The following is a 14,669-nucleotide window of genomic DNA, read 5'->3' on the forward strand; positions in this document are numbered from 1 at the left end:
ATTAATCACCACGAACACACAGAATGAAGCAGAGGGGACATGGAACTCTAAATTGATACGATTCCACTATTAATCTGTGAATCAATCTTTATAGCAGATCAAGAAACCAGTTTGGCTTTCAAAAGCTTTGTCGACAAATAGAAATGGAACCAATTTTAGAGTACATAGTTTGTTTGCATATAAAAACATGGGATTTTTACATGTATTTCAAGACTTTTAGACCAAATCCAATGCCGAGAAAAGTAGCAATGGCAATTCCAAATATACCAGCAAGAATGCCAGGCAAAATGAGGGAAGTCCACCCTTTTGCAGTTGCCATTCCACATGCCGTTGTTGGGCCACCAACATTAGCATTTGATGCTATGAGCAACAACTTCAAGTCAAAGCGAAAAAGTCTTCCCAGTCCAAGTATCAAAGCAAGATGGACTGTTATCTGAACTAAAGAAAATAGAAAAATACTTGGTGCTGTGTTCATCACACTCCTTATGCTCCCACTTGCACCTATCACCCCAAAGAATACCTATTCCTCACAAGTTTCATAAACCATTAACTAGTCAGTTTATGTGATATTGACATTGAATATATTATCATTTGTTAGTTTCTATTTTTTTTTCATTTTATTTTTGGAACTACCCAACAGCTTACTTTCTTTTATGGTCTTTACTCTTTAGTACATGGTTGAATTGACAGTGAATTGGACAGAGTCGCTGTGGACTATACTGTGATTTTGATAAAAACTATACTTTGGACTTTGGAGTCTCAACAAAATCACGGTGCCACAGTGATTTCAACAAAGTCATGGTCAATTAAAACAGCAGTTCGTAAGTGAAAAAGCTTGCCTATGATGAATAACAACCAACCTGTATGAGAATTACAGCCATAGCTTCACCAGAGGGTGCAAGAGAAGCAAATGGTTTGGGAAATACAGTTGCAAATATTACAGCAATTGCTGTTACCAATGGCAGATTACCCCCTTGGATTCCAAAATACCCTGTAAGAATATTGGCAACCTTGCACATGGCAAAGGACACTGCAAGTGAAGTAACCATTTGTAGCACTGGAAGTTTGTCACCAGACCCAGACATAGTAGTACTAGTAATTGCATCATCTAACAATAACAACAAAAATCAGAGATAGGTGGAACTCCGACATGAAAATATAAACTAACTAATCATCATTATGATCAAAATAGAATTTGAGCTACCATTTCCTGATGCTGAGGACTCTGGAGGTGTATTAGAGGCCAGTAGAAACAATGTTGAAAAATACACTGCACAAATAACATTATCAGCAGCTAAGCCCGCAGCTAAAATTGAGGGTGGGACACCAAGAGCATCAGATATGGCAACATAATTGACAGCTACACAATAAGGAAAACAATAATATATAAGTTAAGCCATGTCTAAGTTGAAGATACAAATGTTTCCAGCAATATTAATGAGCTCTACTAGGAAATAAAAAGAAAAGAGTTACCTCCACCAATATGTCTACCCATGAGAGCAGCTGCTATCTTCCAACTATCCTGACCAAGTGATCGCATTGGAACAAGTAGATATGCTACTACTGTCCCAATTGTAGTTGCAACTGTTATGATAATGTAGGTTAAAAAATCAGGTTCAATCGGTCACTAGAATCTGAAAAACAAAGGCAATGAACAATAACATTCTCAGACAAATTGCTTTTTAAAAGTAAAATAGTAACATAAAGAGAAGGTCTTTATTTGATAAACTCGGTGATCTTTTCATAAATAATACCATCACCGTTACCAAGTGATGCCGGAAATTGACTTTTAAAATATTTGTTGTTCCATATTGATAATTTTTTATGAGTAATGTTATTTCAACATCAAAAACATAACAATTTACTACATCATATGTATACCCCCATCTGAATATATATACCAAATAATACTGAGTAAGCTACCAAATTTGATCTTGACTATGTGAGACTATCTCAAATTAATCTTTTAAAGACCCATCTTTAGTTTAATTTATAATGATATCGGGATATTATATGAAATTATTTATTGGTTGTACTAACAAACGAAATATAAAACCATATCATATAAACAAATTCTTCCCCGTGCATCGCCCGGGTGGGAAATCTGGTTCCTAAACATACAAAAACTCAAAAATCAATTTAACTTTGTAAAACGTTATTCAAGTTAGTTTTTTCGTTAAACTTTGAGAAGTCGTGGCTGTTAAACACCCTGTTTGACTCCACCTAGACATATTGACTGAGATGTCATGTCATACGTCTAATCTCAATTACTAAAATGAAAGTCCCTAATCCCAATATCTATTTCACAATTAGAGGGAGGAACTTTCATTATAGTCCCTCATATTGGGCATATGACATGGCAACCCAGTCAACACGTCGACATCGAGTCTAATAGAACATTTAATGCTGGATTTCATGTGTTTAATTAGGCCCTATGTTCGATCTTCATTGTCAACATCATAAAAAAAAAAATAAAAAAAAAAATTTAAGATCGCCATAATAGCATAATTTATAACTTAACTATTGCAAAAATGAGAGAGAAAATTGAGTTACCTGAACCAAGCAAGAAAGGCAAGAGAAGAATGCCGGTGGAACTAATAACACGGCGGAGATCAGCCCTAAAGAGAAGCAAAGGAATAGCAAGAGGAAGAAGAAACTTCAAAACCAAATCATAAGCAGGAGCATCAACTGAAATAATCCCCAAATTACTAGCAGCAAGACACACCAAAATACTCACAATAGCACCACTCACTGTCTTCCCAATCTCAGTCTTCTCCGACCAAATTCCAAATGCTGCTGCCGCCAATAACGCCGTCCAGTTTCCCCATTGATCGTGGGGAGAAATCAGAGGGAAATTCAAATTCAATTTCCCTCCTATTGCTTCTGTAACCACCAAACGACGTTCAATTCCGAAATTACGGCTTTTGAATTTGATGATTGTTAAAGAAGATGGTGAATAGGAATTGAATTTAGGTTTTGGAAGTAACGGTTTTTGGCGGGAAAATGAAGAAGAAGATCTAAGTGTTAAAATTGAAGAAGCCATTACAGCACCACCACCACGACACTGTGTCTACTTCTCAGCTTCTGGATTATTTTTGTTCAAATCATGATTCAAAATTTTACTTTTTTTTTTTTGTCGCTAGTCAATTTTGTATTTATGTGTAAAAGTATGATAATTTAATTATTTCGACGATTAATTAATGCTTATTATGCATCTGAATCTGGGCTGCGTCAAAGGTGAGCCAGTCAATAGGTGCCTCACCGGTTAGGTGCCTCACCGGTTAGCAATGGCGGATCTTCTCTAGGGTATGGATGTGCATGTGCCATGGCAGTGGCACCCCTCAAAATTTTATTTTTTTAGTATATTTTGGTTATAATACGACATTTCTAGGGTATCGAGAGTGTTATTAGTATATTTTGGTTTATATATTTCATATTTCCTCAAAATATTGTCCATATTATTAACAAAAAAAAAAAAAAAACCAATTTTATTAGGTTCAAGATTTACTTTTACTTATTCTCATGAAATTAAACGTAAATTTACTCTCTCTATTCTTTTTCCCATTGTCAATAACCAACCGTGAAACATATTTCAAATTATCATATTTCATTTTTCTTAATAAGTGTGTTTTAATAAATGTGAAAATATTATTTTTGCTTATAATATGGGACAAAGGGAGTATCAAATTATGATGTTAATAGCAGCAATATAACATGATAGCGTTGCGACAGACCCCCTTCCCCGCTATGCTATAGGTCGGCTTTACTAATTTTCCCTTATATTTTAGGATATAGTAAGTAACAGTTAAGTTTTTCCAAAAGTCTGAACTTCTCTTCTTACACACATATGCAAAGTTTCTCAAATTTTCTTCCTTTTACGACACACACGCACGCATAACCCATTTATTTTATGAACAAGTAAAAATGAAATATATTAATAACAACGGAAAGTCCTTGCTTGGCACAAGGTTTGCCAGAAGACAAGAACAAAATAGAAGAAGACACAATCACAAAGTATAAGTGTTAGGCACGCACACATAAGTAAAATTAATTTAAAGAAAAAATCATTAAAATTATTTTAATTGATGTGATTATTTTATTTTTCTTTTAACTTTTTTGATTGATGTGTGTGCCCAAATATTATGCTTATATTCTTGTGTCTAGGCAAGAATGTGTCTGCATTACACATGCATATACAACAAAAATTGGTCCACACATAAATTTCCAACTATTCCCTTGTGAGTTGTGACTTGCGAGTGCTCCCTCCCTTTCTTTCAAAACTCTTAATAATCTCGTAATAATCACCAAAAATCCTTGTAGGTTGGTCCGGTGACGAAGATTTGGACTTTACTTTCCTTAAAATTTCAAGTTTTCGGGTGTTACTTTTTATATTGGCACTACAACAAAACCAGCAAGCGGCAGCAGTTGAATTTAGCAATTAGCGTCGGTTTTAACCGTCGCTAAATACTTCAAGCGTCGGTTTCTGAAGCGCCCCAAAATGCGGCGTCGCTAGGTCATATAGCGGCGGATCTGGAAACCGCGGGAATAACCGCCGGAAACAATTTAGCGGCAGTTGGATTGTTGTTTGCGACGGTTGCATTATGACGCGATAGAGGAAAAATTGGGGAGATATTTGCGGCGGTTCCAAACCGCCGCTATTGTCCAGAATGGTTTTTTTTTTTTTGTTGCAGTATCCATTTTTAGAATGTTTTTTTTTTGGTTGCAGAATCCATTTTTTTAACAGTCTTTCCTTTTGCTTTGTTTTTTTAATCCTTTTTTCCATGCATTACATATTTACATTTTTACTTGTTTATTTTATTAGACATCGTAACAAAAGAAAAAACAAAATATATGTCAAAAAAATGATAAGTAAACATAATAACAAATTTCATATACTCCCTAGTACTTCAAAATAATAATGTTTCCTTAAGTACTTCAAAATATTATGTTTTTCTAAGTGCTTCAAATACGAAGTACTTCAAAATAGTAATGTTTCCCTAACTACTTCAAATAACCAAGTAATTCAACCTATAAAGCAAAATATTACAATATCAAATTGTTCATATCTAAAACATACTTCAAAAGATATCAAAGTAATTAGCACCTACTTCAAATATACTTAAGTATTAAGTACTCAATAACCACCCTACTTCAAAAGATGCCAAAGTACCACATGATAAATCATTAAAATCTAATTCAGGGTCGGGGTTCATGACTTGCTGAATAAGGTCTTCCTTTCGTACGAGAGTCCATGTTTGGAACCTGAAATTTAAACCCATAAAAAAATGAATACTATAAAAAAGATTTTCATCTATCAAAAGACTATACATTATCTTTCATAAGACCTAAGACCTATAATTAAACTGTTGGCAGAGTTGAATAGGGAAATTATATTTCAATGGAATAAAGAATAGTAAATAATGACAAAGTGGATGAAGTGGTGTTGTTGGATGATCAAACAAATGATGACAGAGTTATGAAATGAACAAACTGATAAAACACTTATAAATCGTTATGTTTTGAATTGATTGCCGCATTGCCTCTAGAATATAAAGCAAATTGTTGCGCCAACATAGCAACTTATTCCTGTAAAGCTCTAACTTGAGCATTACCTGCATCCAGATCCTGCCTCATAGCAAGGTATTGAGATGGGAGAACACCATCCCACACCTCGAACACGTCCTAGATGTTCTTTTTCAAAAACCGTTGTGTATGCAGCATCATTCAAAGAAGAATTTTCTTGACGATGTGTTTATAACTCCTCCTGTATATAATGGAAACTATAAAATTACATTTTCCACAGTAGAGATAGGGAATTAAAAATTAAAATAGAAATAAGTAAATAAGCACTTTCATAAAATTTCTATCATGAAGTGGTAAGAGACTCAGAGTCAGACGTCATAAAAAAATGGTTAGAAAAATGCTTACACTCTTTCTTTGCTTCATCGTTTCCGTTATGTGATATGGAATACATATCACCTCTTGAATAACGGCATCTGTCTGCCACTTCCTAAAATTTGTACTCAAGTAAGTGAAAAATAAAGAAATAATCATTTAATGTTGAATGAAGTTGAAAGAATGAGTTAATTTACCAATCTATGCTTCAATCGTGCCAAAGTCATTGTCCCAAGAGTGTGTGGGATGGTTTGCTTTGCATGCTGAGCAGCATTTTCATGTTCATGTTCACCAGTATTATCATAGATTAAGATTTAAGACTATAACATGCTTGAGTTGTTTCGTTGAGACTTGAGAATGTTGTATGATTACAATACTAACTTCAAAATTCAAACATCATGACCTTGGCTTAGACAATTTAAATAGGGTTTATTATCATAAATTTCATAATTTAAATAACCAAACTATGACATATAAGTTTTGTCACATGATGACTAGTACCAACGAAAACGACCAGACTATATTCTTCTAATACTCAAGTCCCCAAGCTTGATGTCTACAAGTAGGACCCTGTTAATGCTATTAGTTTTACTCCCTATTCTTGGCAAAATTTTGATTCTTGCCATTTGGAGACTTAATTAAAAAGTCATGTTGGTATGAAATCCTAATTGCACTAGATTAGTCTTGGCAATATTGTGAGTGTGCGGAATGTATTCTAATATGTGAGGGAATTATAGCAGATTATTTCTTTTTGTTGTGTTGTAGGGATGACTCTTGAACAGGCACATTGTTGAGATAATCAAAGGCCTAGACATAACCTCAGTAAAGCATTATTTTGAACCCTATACATGGATACTTCATTACCTCATTTTTACCTGATTAAAAACATTTAATCTGATGCTCAATCATGATCTGGTGAAGTGAGATGAAATGAGCATAACATAACATATCCATCATAGAATTCATATTTATTTACCTCCACCAGCATATACGACAGCCAAGTCAACTACCTAATAAACTCTGAGAACAATGTTCAGTGCTACCAAGTACCAATCTATTAATCTATTACAGTAATACCAAATAAGCAATGTATTGGAAAGACAAATCCATCAAGTGCAACACGAATTCCATAATTGTGACAGACACTGTACAAACCAGAAAGATCTGATGGATTCAGCAACAAAAAATTAGCAAGAGTTTTACTGCACTGAATACCAAATAAGCACTCTGAGAAGTGAGAAAACAATGTTCACTGCTACTATTTACTGATCTACTAATACCATATAAGCATCATACTGAATACAAACTCAACCAAAAAAACTCTAATTGCGAGAGAAACTATAGAAACCTGAAAGATCTGATGGATTCAGCAAAAACAATCAAGAGTTTAACTGCACTACATATTTAAAGCAATACCAGGAGAGGGGAGAGCCTAAAGTCCTTAACACAATGGTAAGAAGTATTGCCATGTTATTAGGAAGGTCACAAGTTTGAGGCATGAAACCAATATCAAGAAATGTAAGATATGAATGCTACAAATTAGACCCTGGATGGGTTCGATTAAAATCCTTCTTTGGATCCCCAACATGACAGTTGTTTAACAGAATCACAACATATTAGAAATTCACACAAATTTTTTGAGTATTTAAATGAAGGAATAGGGCAATAGGCCATTGTTATATGCCAACTGAATAAACATTGCAAAACACAACCTTTGAGGTCTCACATATCTGGATCACAACATTTCTTGAAACCTCTAACACCTTTTGTAATTACTCTCGCACATCTTAACATCATATATTTCATATTCAACCCCTCTAAACTTTGTAAAAATAGCAAACAACTAATTTGGTATGTAACCAAATCCAGATTTTGAGTGATAGAGTTTTGAAAGGTTTAATTTTTCATTTGAGGCTTTAATTCAAAAAAGATATGAAATTCAAGAGAATTAACAAACTATCAAAACCCTAACAAAATTGTAAAAGAATCCAAGAAATTAAACCACTAAACTCAAAAACCCTAAAATCAAACTGTAAAGAATCCAAGAAATTAACAAATTATCATCACTCAAAGTCAGCATAATCAAGTTAACAACAAATTAACAAGAGATTAATCAGAGATCCAGAGAGAGAAGACTAACAAGTGAAACTGAAACCTGTGTTGAAGAGCAGCTACGGTGGTGACTAGAGGAACAACAACTGTGGATCAGAAGATTTGGAACTACGGCGTCATCGATCTATGGAGAAAAAGGCATCTGAGAGTTTAACGTGATGGAGTAAAGAATGAAAAAAACATAAATAAGGGAAATTAAGTAATAATAGATAATTGAGAAAAAAAACAGTTGTCCGTCAAAAACAAAAAACGCAAACAGCGGCGAACCGCCGGTAGTACCTTGATAACAGCGGCTATTGGACCGTCGCTTAGAAACAGTGGCGGTTTGAACGGACGGTAATACACTGACGACTGCGGCAGTTTGAAACCGCTGGTAAAGGTGTAGGCGGCGACAGTTGGCCTAGAACCGCTGCTACTTGACAGCCGCTATTTTCCTTTTTTCTTGTAGTGTGGACTAGTTTAAGTTTATACTCTCTCTCTCTTAAAATAAATGACTTATTTTTACTTTGTGTATTATTCATATGATCTACTTTTATCATATTTTTCTACTAATATATAAAGAATTTAATTTATATGCACCGTCAGTCTAAAGTTATTTTGCACATGCGTTCAATAATATACCGACACATCATGTATGATAATTAAAAACGCATGATGTGTCACATTCATTAAATGATTTGGCAACGCGTCATTGGATGTATGTGTAAAAATTATTTACACCGACGGTGCACAACAATTAAACTCATATATAAATGCAAATATTAATATATGAGATGTTTAATTTGTCTCGATGAATATTTTCAAAATATATAATTTTTAATAAAATATAATTTAAGATATTAACGATTAAATTTGTACATTGACAAATGTGACGGTGGTCAACTAGATCAACGAGATTTGTATCTTTCGTATTAATCAATTTTTCCTTCAAGTGACCTTCTCGCTAATAGATGGCGAGATTTGTATCTTTCGTATTAATCAATTTTTAAGTTAGATACCAAATCAATTATCTCCTTTCTTTTCTTTCTCGGCCGCCGCAGCTCTAGTCACCTTCTTGGTTGAATTTTGTGGTTTATCAATTAAAGAGGGGTGGTTTAGGATCAATTTTGACCCGAGTCACCCCTCTTGATTGTTTTTCATTTCTTTTTATTTAAATAAGTGATATCCACATACTTTTTAGATTTTATTCGAGTTTTCTCTCTTGTGATTGTTTCATCTGGTGTTGTTTTAATATCATCTTAGTGCGGAGTATTTGTTTTGTTTATCCCGTCTTAGTACGGTGTTTGTCCCGTCTTACGGTGTTTGTTCTTTTGTTTAGATTTACATGTTTGTTCGATCCAAATTCAGTGCAGATTCAATAACTTTAGCATCAACGTTGCAGATCCGGATACATGATTATTCCGGACATTTGAAGTTTGTCAAATCAATTGTAGGCTTTGTCAATGACATTAGGCCATTTTATACTATTTACTCGATTGATGTATTTCTTATGAATTTGAATGAATGGATGAATATTGTTGTTTTTGAGAAAAAAAAAAGTTAGATAACAAATCTTAAAACTTATTAAGTCATAATCACCAACAAATTTTGATCTAGTGAAAATGTTGATTTTTTATAGACGGAATCTATAAGAAAAAGTAAATTATGTTGTTATCTAAAACGATAAACTTTGAATTTCAATCAACCATATTTTCATTGCCGTGGTATTATTGACATATAAAAAAATAGCTCAATTGTTGCATGGACCACCATGACATAGATACAGTATATTAGTATTATTTTTTGGCATACCATGTCCCATCGTACATAAAATCCACTTACAATATTTATAAGACTTTAAAGACTACACATCGTCGGTGTAAATTGATTTTACACTCACAATTAATAAGAATGAAACATTTTTCACATCATATTAAAAAAGTGAGGTTTAGTGAGATAATGTAGCGAAAAATATTATTGATATTGATTTACAAAATAAAATTATTTTATACTTTCGGTACATATTCTTTTTTCTCTATTTATAAACCATAAAATGAGAGGTAGAAAGAAAGGAATCATAGCCAACAACTATCCAAAAATCGGGCACTACCTTATGTGAAGCTGGCATGCACCAAATATATAAGCCTTTCTAACTGTAACTCAATAATAAGAATAAGAATTAATAATAGTATCATACTATTTTGTAAGATAAGGATTGAGAGACACATACACTATATTTGGTTCCCAATTGGTGACTTAGTTACAAAGGTCCATGACCTTATCTCACCTCAGAAAATTTTCACCTCTATATGATCTGTACATTATCAGTAATAATGAGATGTTTGGTTGGCTGAAACTTTGATATATTATTTGTAAATTCTTCTACAAATTTTCATGTATAATATAACAATAATATATATATATATATATATATATATATATATATATATATATATATATATATATATATATATATATATATATATATATATATATAGTATAAGATATATAGTATTTATACACCAAGATATAGCTTTTTAAGAAAAGAAAAGAAACCAATGTCTAGTCTCATTTCCATCTTTGTCTAGTCTCCATTCCAAGCCCAAAAATATTCACCTAAAAGAGTAAATTTCCATTTTGATTTTTGAATGTTTAAGTAGCTCACTATAGCATCAAAATGTATAAAAGTTACAAAAATATACATGAACTTATATTTTGTTAGTCAGTTTAATCATCGTCGAATTAATGTGTATTGATTACTTTAGTCACCAAATATATCTTCTTTTAATCAACGTGTCTATAAAATTAGAAATCTAAGACACACTTAATGACTTTCTATGACTTTGATACATTCAGAAACAATAATATCGCTCTCTCGCACATTTAAACATCATAGTGAATATTTATTTATGTCATAACTCATAACCAGAGAAAAGTAAAGTATTGTAGGATAGTGTGAAATGTAATGTCCAAAAATGAAGACTTTTTTCAAAACTTACCATCAAAAGCAAATAAGAAAGCATGAGTAGTATTGTATAGTACCTTTGACTTAAGTAACCAAATCCATTTATGTACTATATTTTATATTTATATAACTTCTTCTAAAATCTTCAGTGGGTCTCATATCACTGTCTCTCCACCTCTCTTGTCTTTTTTGTTGCAGTTTTGTTCATTCCTTTCTTTAGTATCCTTTCAAACTCTTCACGAGTACATGAATTTTCATAACACTCTTCAAGGAACCAAATAAACCAAACCCTTCATTCATGGAAACACAAAACCTTATCCTTTTAATCCTTTTGTTATTTCTACCTTGTTCATTTTCCTTTGTTCCTATAGACAACTACTTAATTAACTGTGGATCACACAACAATGTTTCTCAATTCAATAGAGTTTTCATTAGTGATTCTATCAAACCAGGTTCCAATTTTCTCTCTTCAGATGATTCCATTTCTCTCACAGACAAAAACCCATCTCAGAATTTGCAAACTTTGTATCACACAGCTAGAGTTTTCATCAGCACTGGAAGATACAGGTTCAACATGAAGAAAAATGGTACTCACTTGGTTCGTTTTCATTTCTTTCCCTTTAAAGCTCAAAGTTTTGACTTGAAATCTGCAAAATTTAGTGTCTTGGTTAATGGAATTTCAATTATAAGTGAGTTTAGACCATCTAATGATGTGGTTCTCAAAGAGTATATTTTGAAGATTGAATCAAATTTGCTTGAAATTTTGTTTAGACCCTTTAAATCAGGTTTTGGATTTGTAAATGCTGTTGAAGTGTTTACTGCTCCTGAAGATTTTGTTATAGATTATGGAACAAGGTTGGTTGGTCCTTCTGGTGTGGAAGAGTACAAAAACTTTTCATCTCAGGTTTTAGAAACTATTCATAGGATTAATGTTGGAGGTATGAAAATAACTCCTTTCAATGATACCCTTTGGAGGACATGGATTCCTGATGAGGATTTTTTGGTTTTTAAGGAAGCAGCTAAGCATGCAGTAAGCACTGATATACCTAATTATCAAAAGGGAGGTGCAACTCGAGAGATCGCGCCTGAGAATGTTTACATGACTGCTCAGCAGATGAATAGGGAAAACTCAAGTTTAGCTTCAAGATTCAACATAACATGGAATTTTCCTGTGGCTCGTGACGGCGTTTTGCACTTGATTCGGTTACATTTTTGTGATATTGTTAGTCCTTCTCTTAATTTGCTTTACTTTGATGTGTATATTAATGGATACATTGCATATAAGGATCTCGATTTGTCAGCACTTACATTCCATACTCTTGCATCACCAGTCTATGTGGATTTTGTTGTTCATTCAGACGAATCTGGTGTTATTCAAATAAGCGTTGGTCCTTCTGATCTGAGTAGTTCTATAAGGATTAATGCCATATTGAATGGTGCTGAGATAATGAAGATGGTCAACGATGTCGATAATACTAAGATTGTGCACAGGAGGAAACATTTGTGGGAGTTGCTGTGTTCAATTGTTGGAGGAATTGTTGTCTTGTTTATTGCTGTAACTGTTTTTCTACTTGCTACCAAATGCAGGAAGAGGGAAGCAAAAGAAAGTGCCGCAGAAAGTGTCGGATGGACGCCTTTGCGTATGTTCGGAGGGAGTTCCCTTAGTAGAACATCTGAACATGGTTCTTATGGATATCTTGGAATGAAGATCCCTTTTGCTGATGTACAAACAGCAACAAACAATTTTGATAGAAATTTGATTATAGGTTCTGGTGGATTTGGTATGGTCTACAAAGGAGTACTTAGAGACAACGTGATGGTTGCTGTCAAGAGAGGTATGCCTGGTTCAAGACAAGGCCTTCCAGAATTCCACACTGAAATAAGTGTTTTATCCAAAATCCGTCATCGCCATCTTGTTTCACTAGTCGGTTTCTGTGAAGAAAATTCAGAAATGATACTTGTCTATGAGTATGTAGAAAAGGGTCCACTTAAAAAGCATTTATATGGTTCGTCGCCACAATCACCTCTCAATTGGAAGCAGCGGCTTGAGATATGCATTGGTGCAGCTAGAGGTCTACACTATCTTCACACCGGTTTTGCTCAAGGAATCATCCACCGTGACATTAAATCGACCAACATATTGATTGATGAAGATTATGTGGCAAAGGTTGCTGATTTCGGCCTTTCAAGATCAGGGCCGTGCATCAATGAAACACATGTGAGTACTGGTGTGAAAGGTAGTTTTGGTTATCTTGATCCCGAGTATTACCGGAGGCAACAGCTTACTGATAAATCAGATGTGTATTCGTTCGGAGTTGTGCTTTTTGAGGTTCTTTGTGGAAGACCTGCTGTTGATCCACAACTGACTAGAGAACAGGTGAATTTAGCAGAATGGGCAATTGAATGGCTGCAGAAGGGAATGCTGGACCATATTGTTGATCCTAATCTTGTAGGCGACATTAAACCAAGATCATTGAAGAAATTTGGTGAAACAGCAGAGAAATGTTTGGCTGAATATGGTGTCGATAGACCAACTATGGGTGATGTTTTGTGGAATTTGGAATATGCACTTCAGCTGCAAGAAAGAGCTAGCAGTGCTAGTGAAGCAGTTAATGAAACAACAACAATTAGTCCTGAAAATTCAAGAAGATTAGAGAGAAATTATGATAATGATTATTCAGATATTAGTACTAGCCGAGTGTTTTCCCAGCTAATGAATAACGAAGGCAGATGAAGTTTGACTGGAATAATCATTGGTCAGACTTTACTTACCTTAAGGTCGAGTTTTGGATTACCAAATAGTTATGACAAAAATATAATCAAGGCAGATAGAGAGATGTGAATACTGCAAATATAAGCAGTTCATTCTGATGTAATAAAAGGGTTTCATTTTTTTCCCCATTTAAATATATACATATTAGATTCATCTGTTCTTCTAAAGAAATTTCATTACCAACATTTACTGTGAAAAGGCTGCTTTAGGCTCCTTATATAGCACTAGTTCAGGAATAGTTTCTTACAAATGTTTAAATATCTTTGTTGTTTGACATTGAAAAGATGCTTCAAATTTGTAGTATGATAAATTCATGTTATGCAGCCACACTATTAATTCTAGAGCTGATTCAGTCATAGCTGTGTTCAGCTCTTAGGTTTGTTTAAGGTCTGTTTTGATATAATAATTGAAATTAGTATTTCAGCTAGAAGTTAAATTTCAATTCTAATCCTTAGTGTTCTAGTAAATAAACTGTGGCATCAATTGATTCTTCAACAGTGCTATAATTTTTTAACATAATTTTTCACCATAGAGCACTTGCTGAACAACTGCTCATTGTTTAATAAACTCTACTCTAATTGACTATGAAGCAAGTACACTTCTCGGATTAGGTGTGCCCTTGTGTCCGACAAGACACTTATAATTATATTGAATTATGTCATTTTCTCCAATTATTATCGGTGTCGATGCGTCAGTGTCCGTGTCATGTTTGGTGTCCAATGTTTGTGTCCGCTTCGTATATTGCATGTGCCAAAGTACATAACAAAGGGGAAAATATTTATAAATAAGCTAAGAGTAAGTTAAAAAATTTATAATTAAATTAAGGGGAAAAATATGTAATCACTGACCATTATATTATCTTTGAGATAATCTAAGAAAATCAGATTCATAGTGGTCAAGTGGGGACTAATGAAGAAAATGGAGATGCCTTTTTGCCACCTTAGT

The 14,669-nt window shown here is 33.6% G+C and overlaps 2 protein-coding genes and 1 long non-coding RNA gene across 4 annotated transcripts; 1 reads left to right on the top strand and 2 right to left on the bottom strand.

The window, feature by feature from the left end:
* Positions 1-24: 24 nt before the first annotated feature.
* Positions 25-3,086, bottom strand: LOC123902365 (uncharacterized membrane protein YjcL-like). Its single transcript, XM_045952070.1, has 5 exons — positions 2,554-3,086; positions 1,474-1,584; positions 1,205-1,360; positions 861-1,108; positions 25-520 (listed from the first exon to the last, which is right to left on the bottom strand). The coding sequence occupies exons 1-5, from the start codon at positions 3,041-3,043 to the stop codon at positions 197-199; spliced, it is 1,329 nt and encodes a 442-aa protein (XP_045808026.1). The 5' UTR covers positions 3,044-3,086; the 3' UTR covers positions 25-196.
* Positions 3,087-5,041: 1,955 nt separating this feature from the next.
* LOC123897221 lies at positions 5,042-8,535 on the bottom strand. 2 transcript variants are annotated; one of them, XR_006804856.1, is made up of 5 exons: positions 8,287-8,535; positions 6,093-8,131; positions 5,929-6,010; positions 5,613-5,764; positions 5,042-5,262 (listed from the first exon to the last, which is right to left on the bottom strand). It is a non-coding gene; the product is annotated as an uncharacterized LOC123897221 (long non-coding RNA). The 2 variants fall into 2 exon arrangements; XR_006804855.1 differs by having other exon boundaries at positions 6,093-8,149; positions 8,287-8,480.
* A 2,489-nt stretch (positions 8,536-11,024) lies between these two features.
* Positions 11,025-13,855, top strand: LOC123885274 (probable receptor-like protein kinase At5g24010). Its single transcript, XM_045934554.1, has one exon. It carries the CDS (start codon positions 11,250-11,252, stop codon positions 13,683-13,685), a length of 2,436 nt encoding a protein of 811 aa, XP_045790510.1. The 5' UTR covers positions 11,025-11,249; the 3' UTR covers positions 13,686-13,855.
* The last annotated feature ends 814 nt before the right edge of the window (positions 13,856-14,669 follow it).

This window comes from Trifolium pratense, linkage group LG1, assembly GCF_020283565.1.
Source record: "Trifolium pratense cultivar HEN17-A07 linkage group LG1, ARS_RC_1.1, whole genome shotgun sequence".
Taxonomy (NCBI): domain Eukaryota; kingdom Viridiplantae; phylum Streptophyta; class Magnoliopsida; order Fabales; family Fabaceae; genus Trifolium; species Trifolium pratense.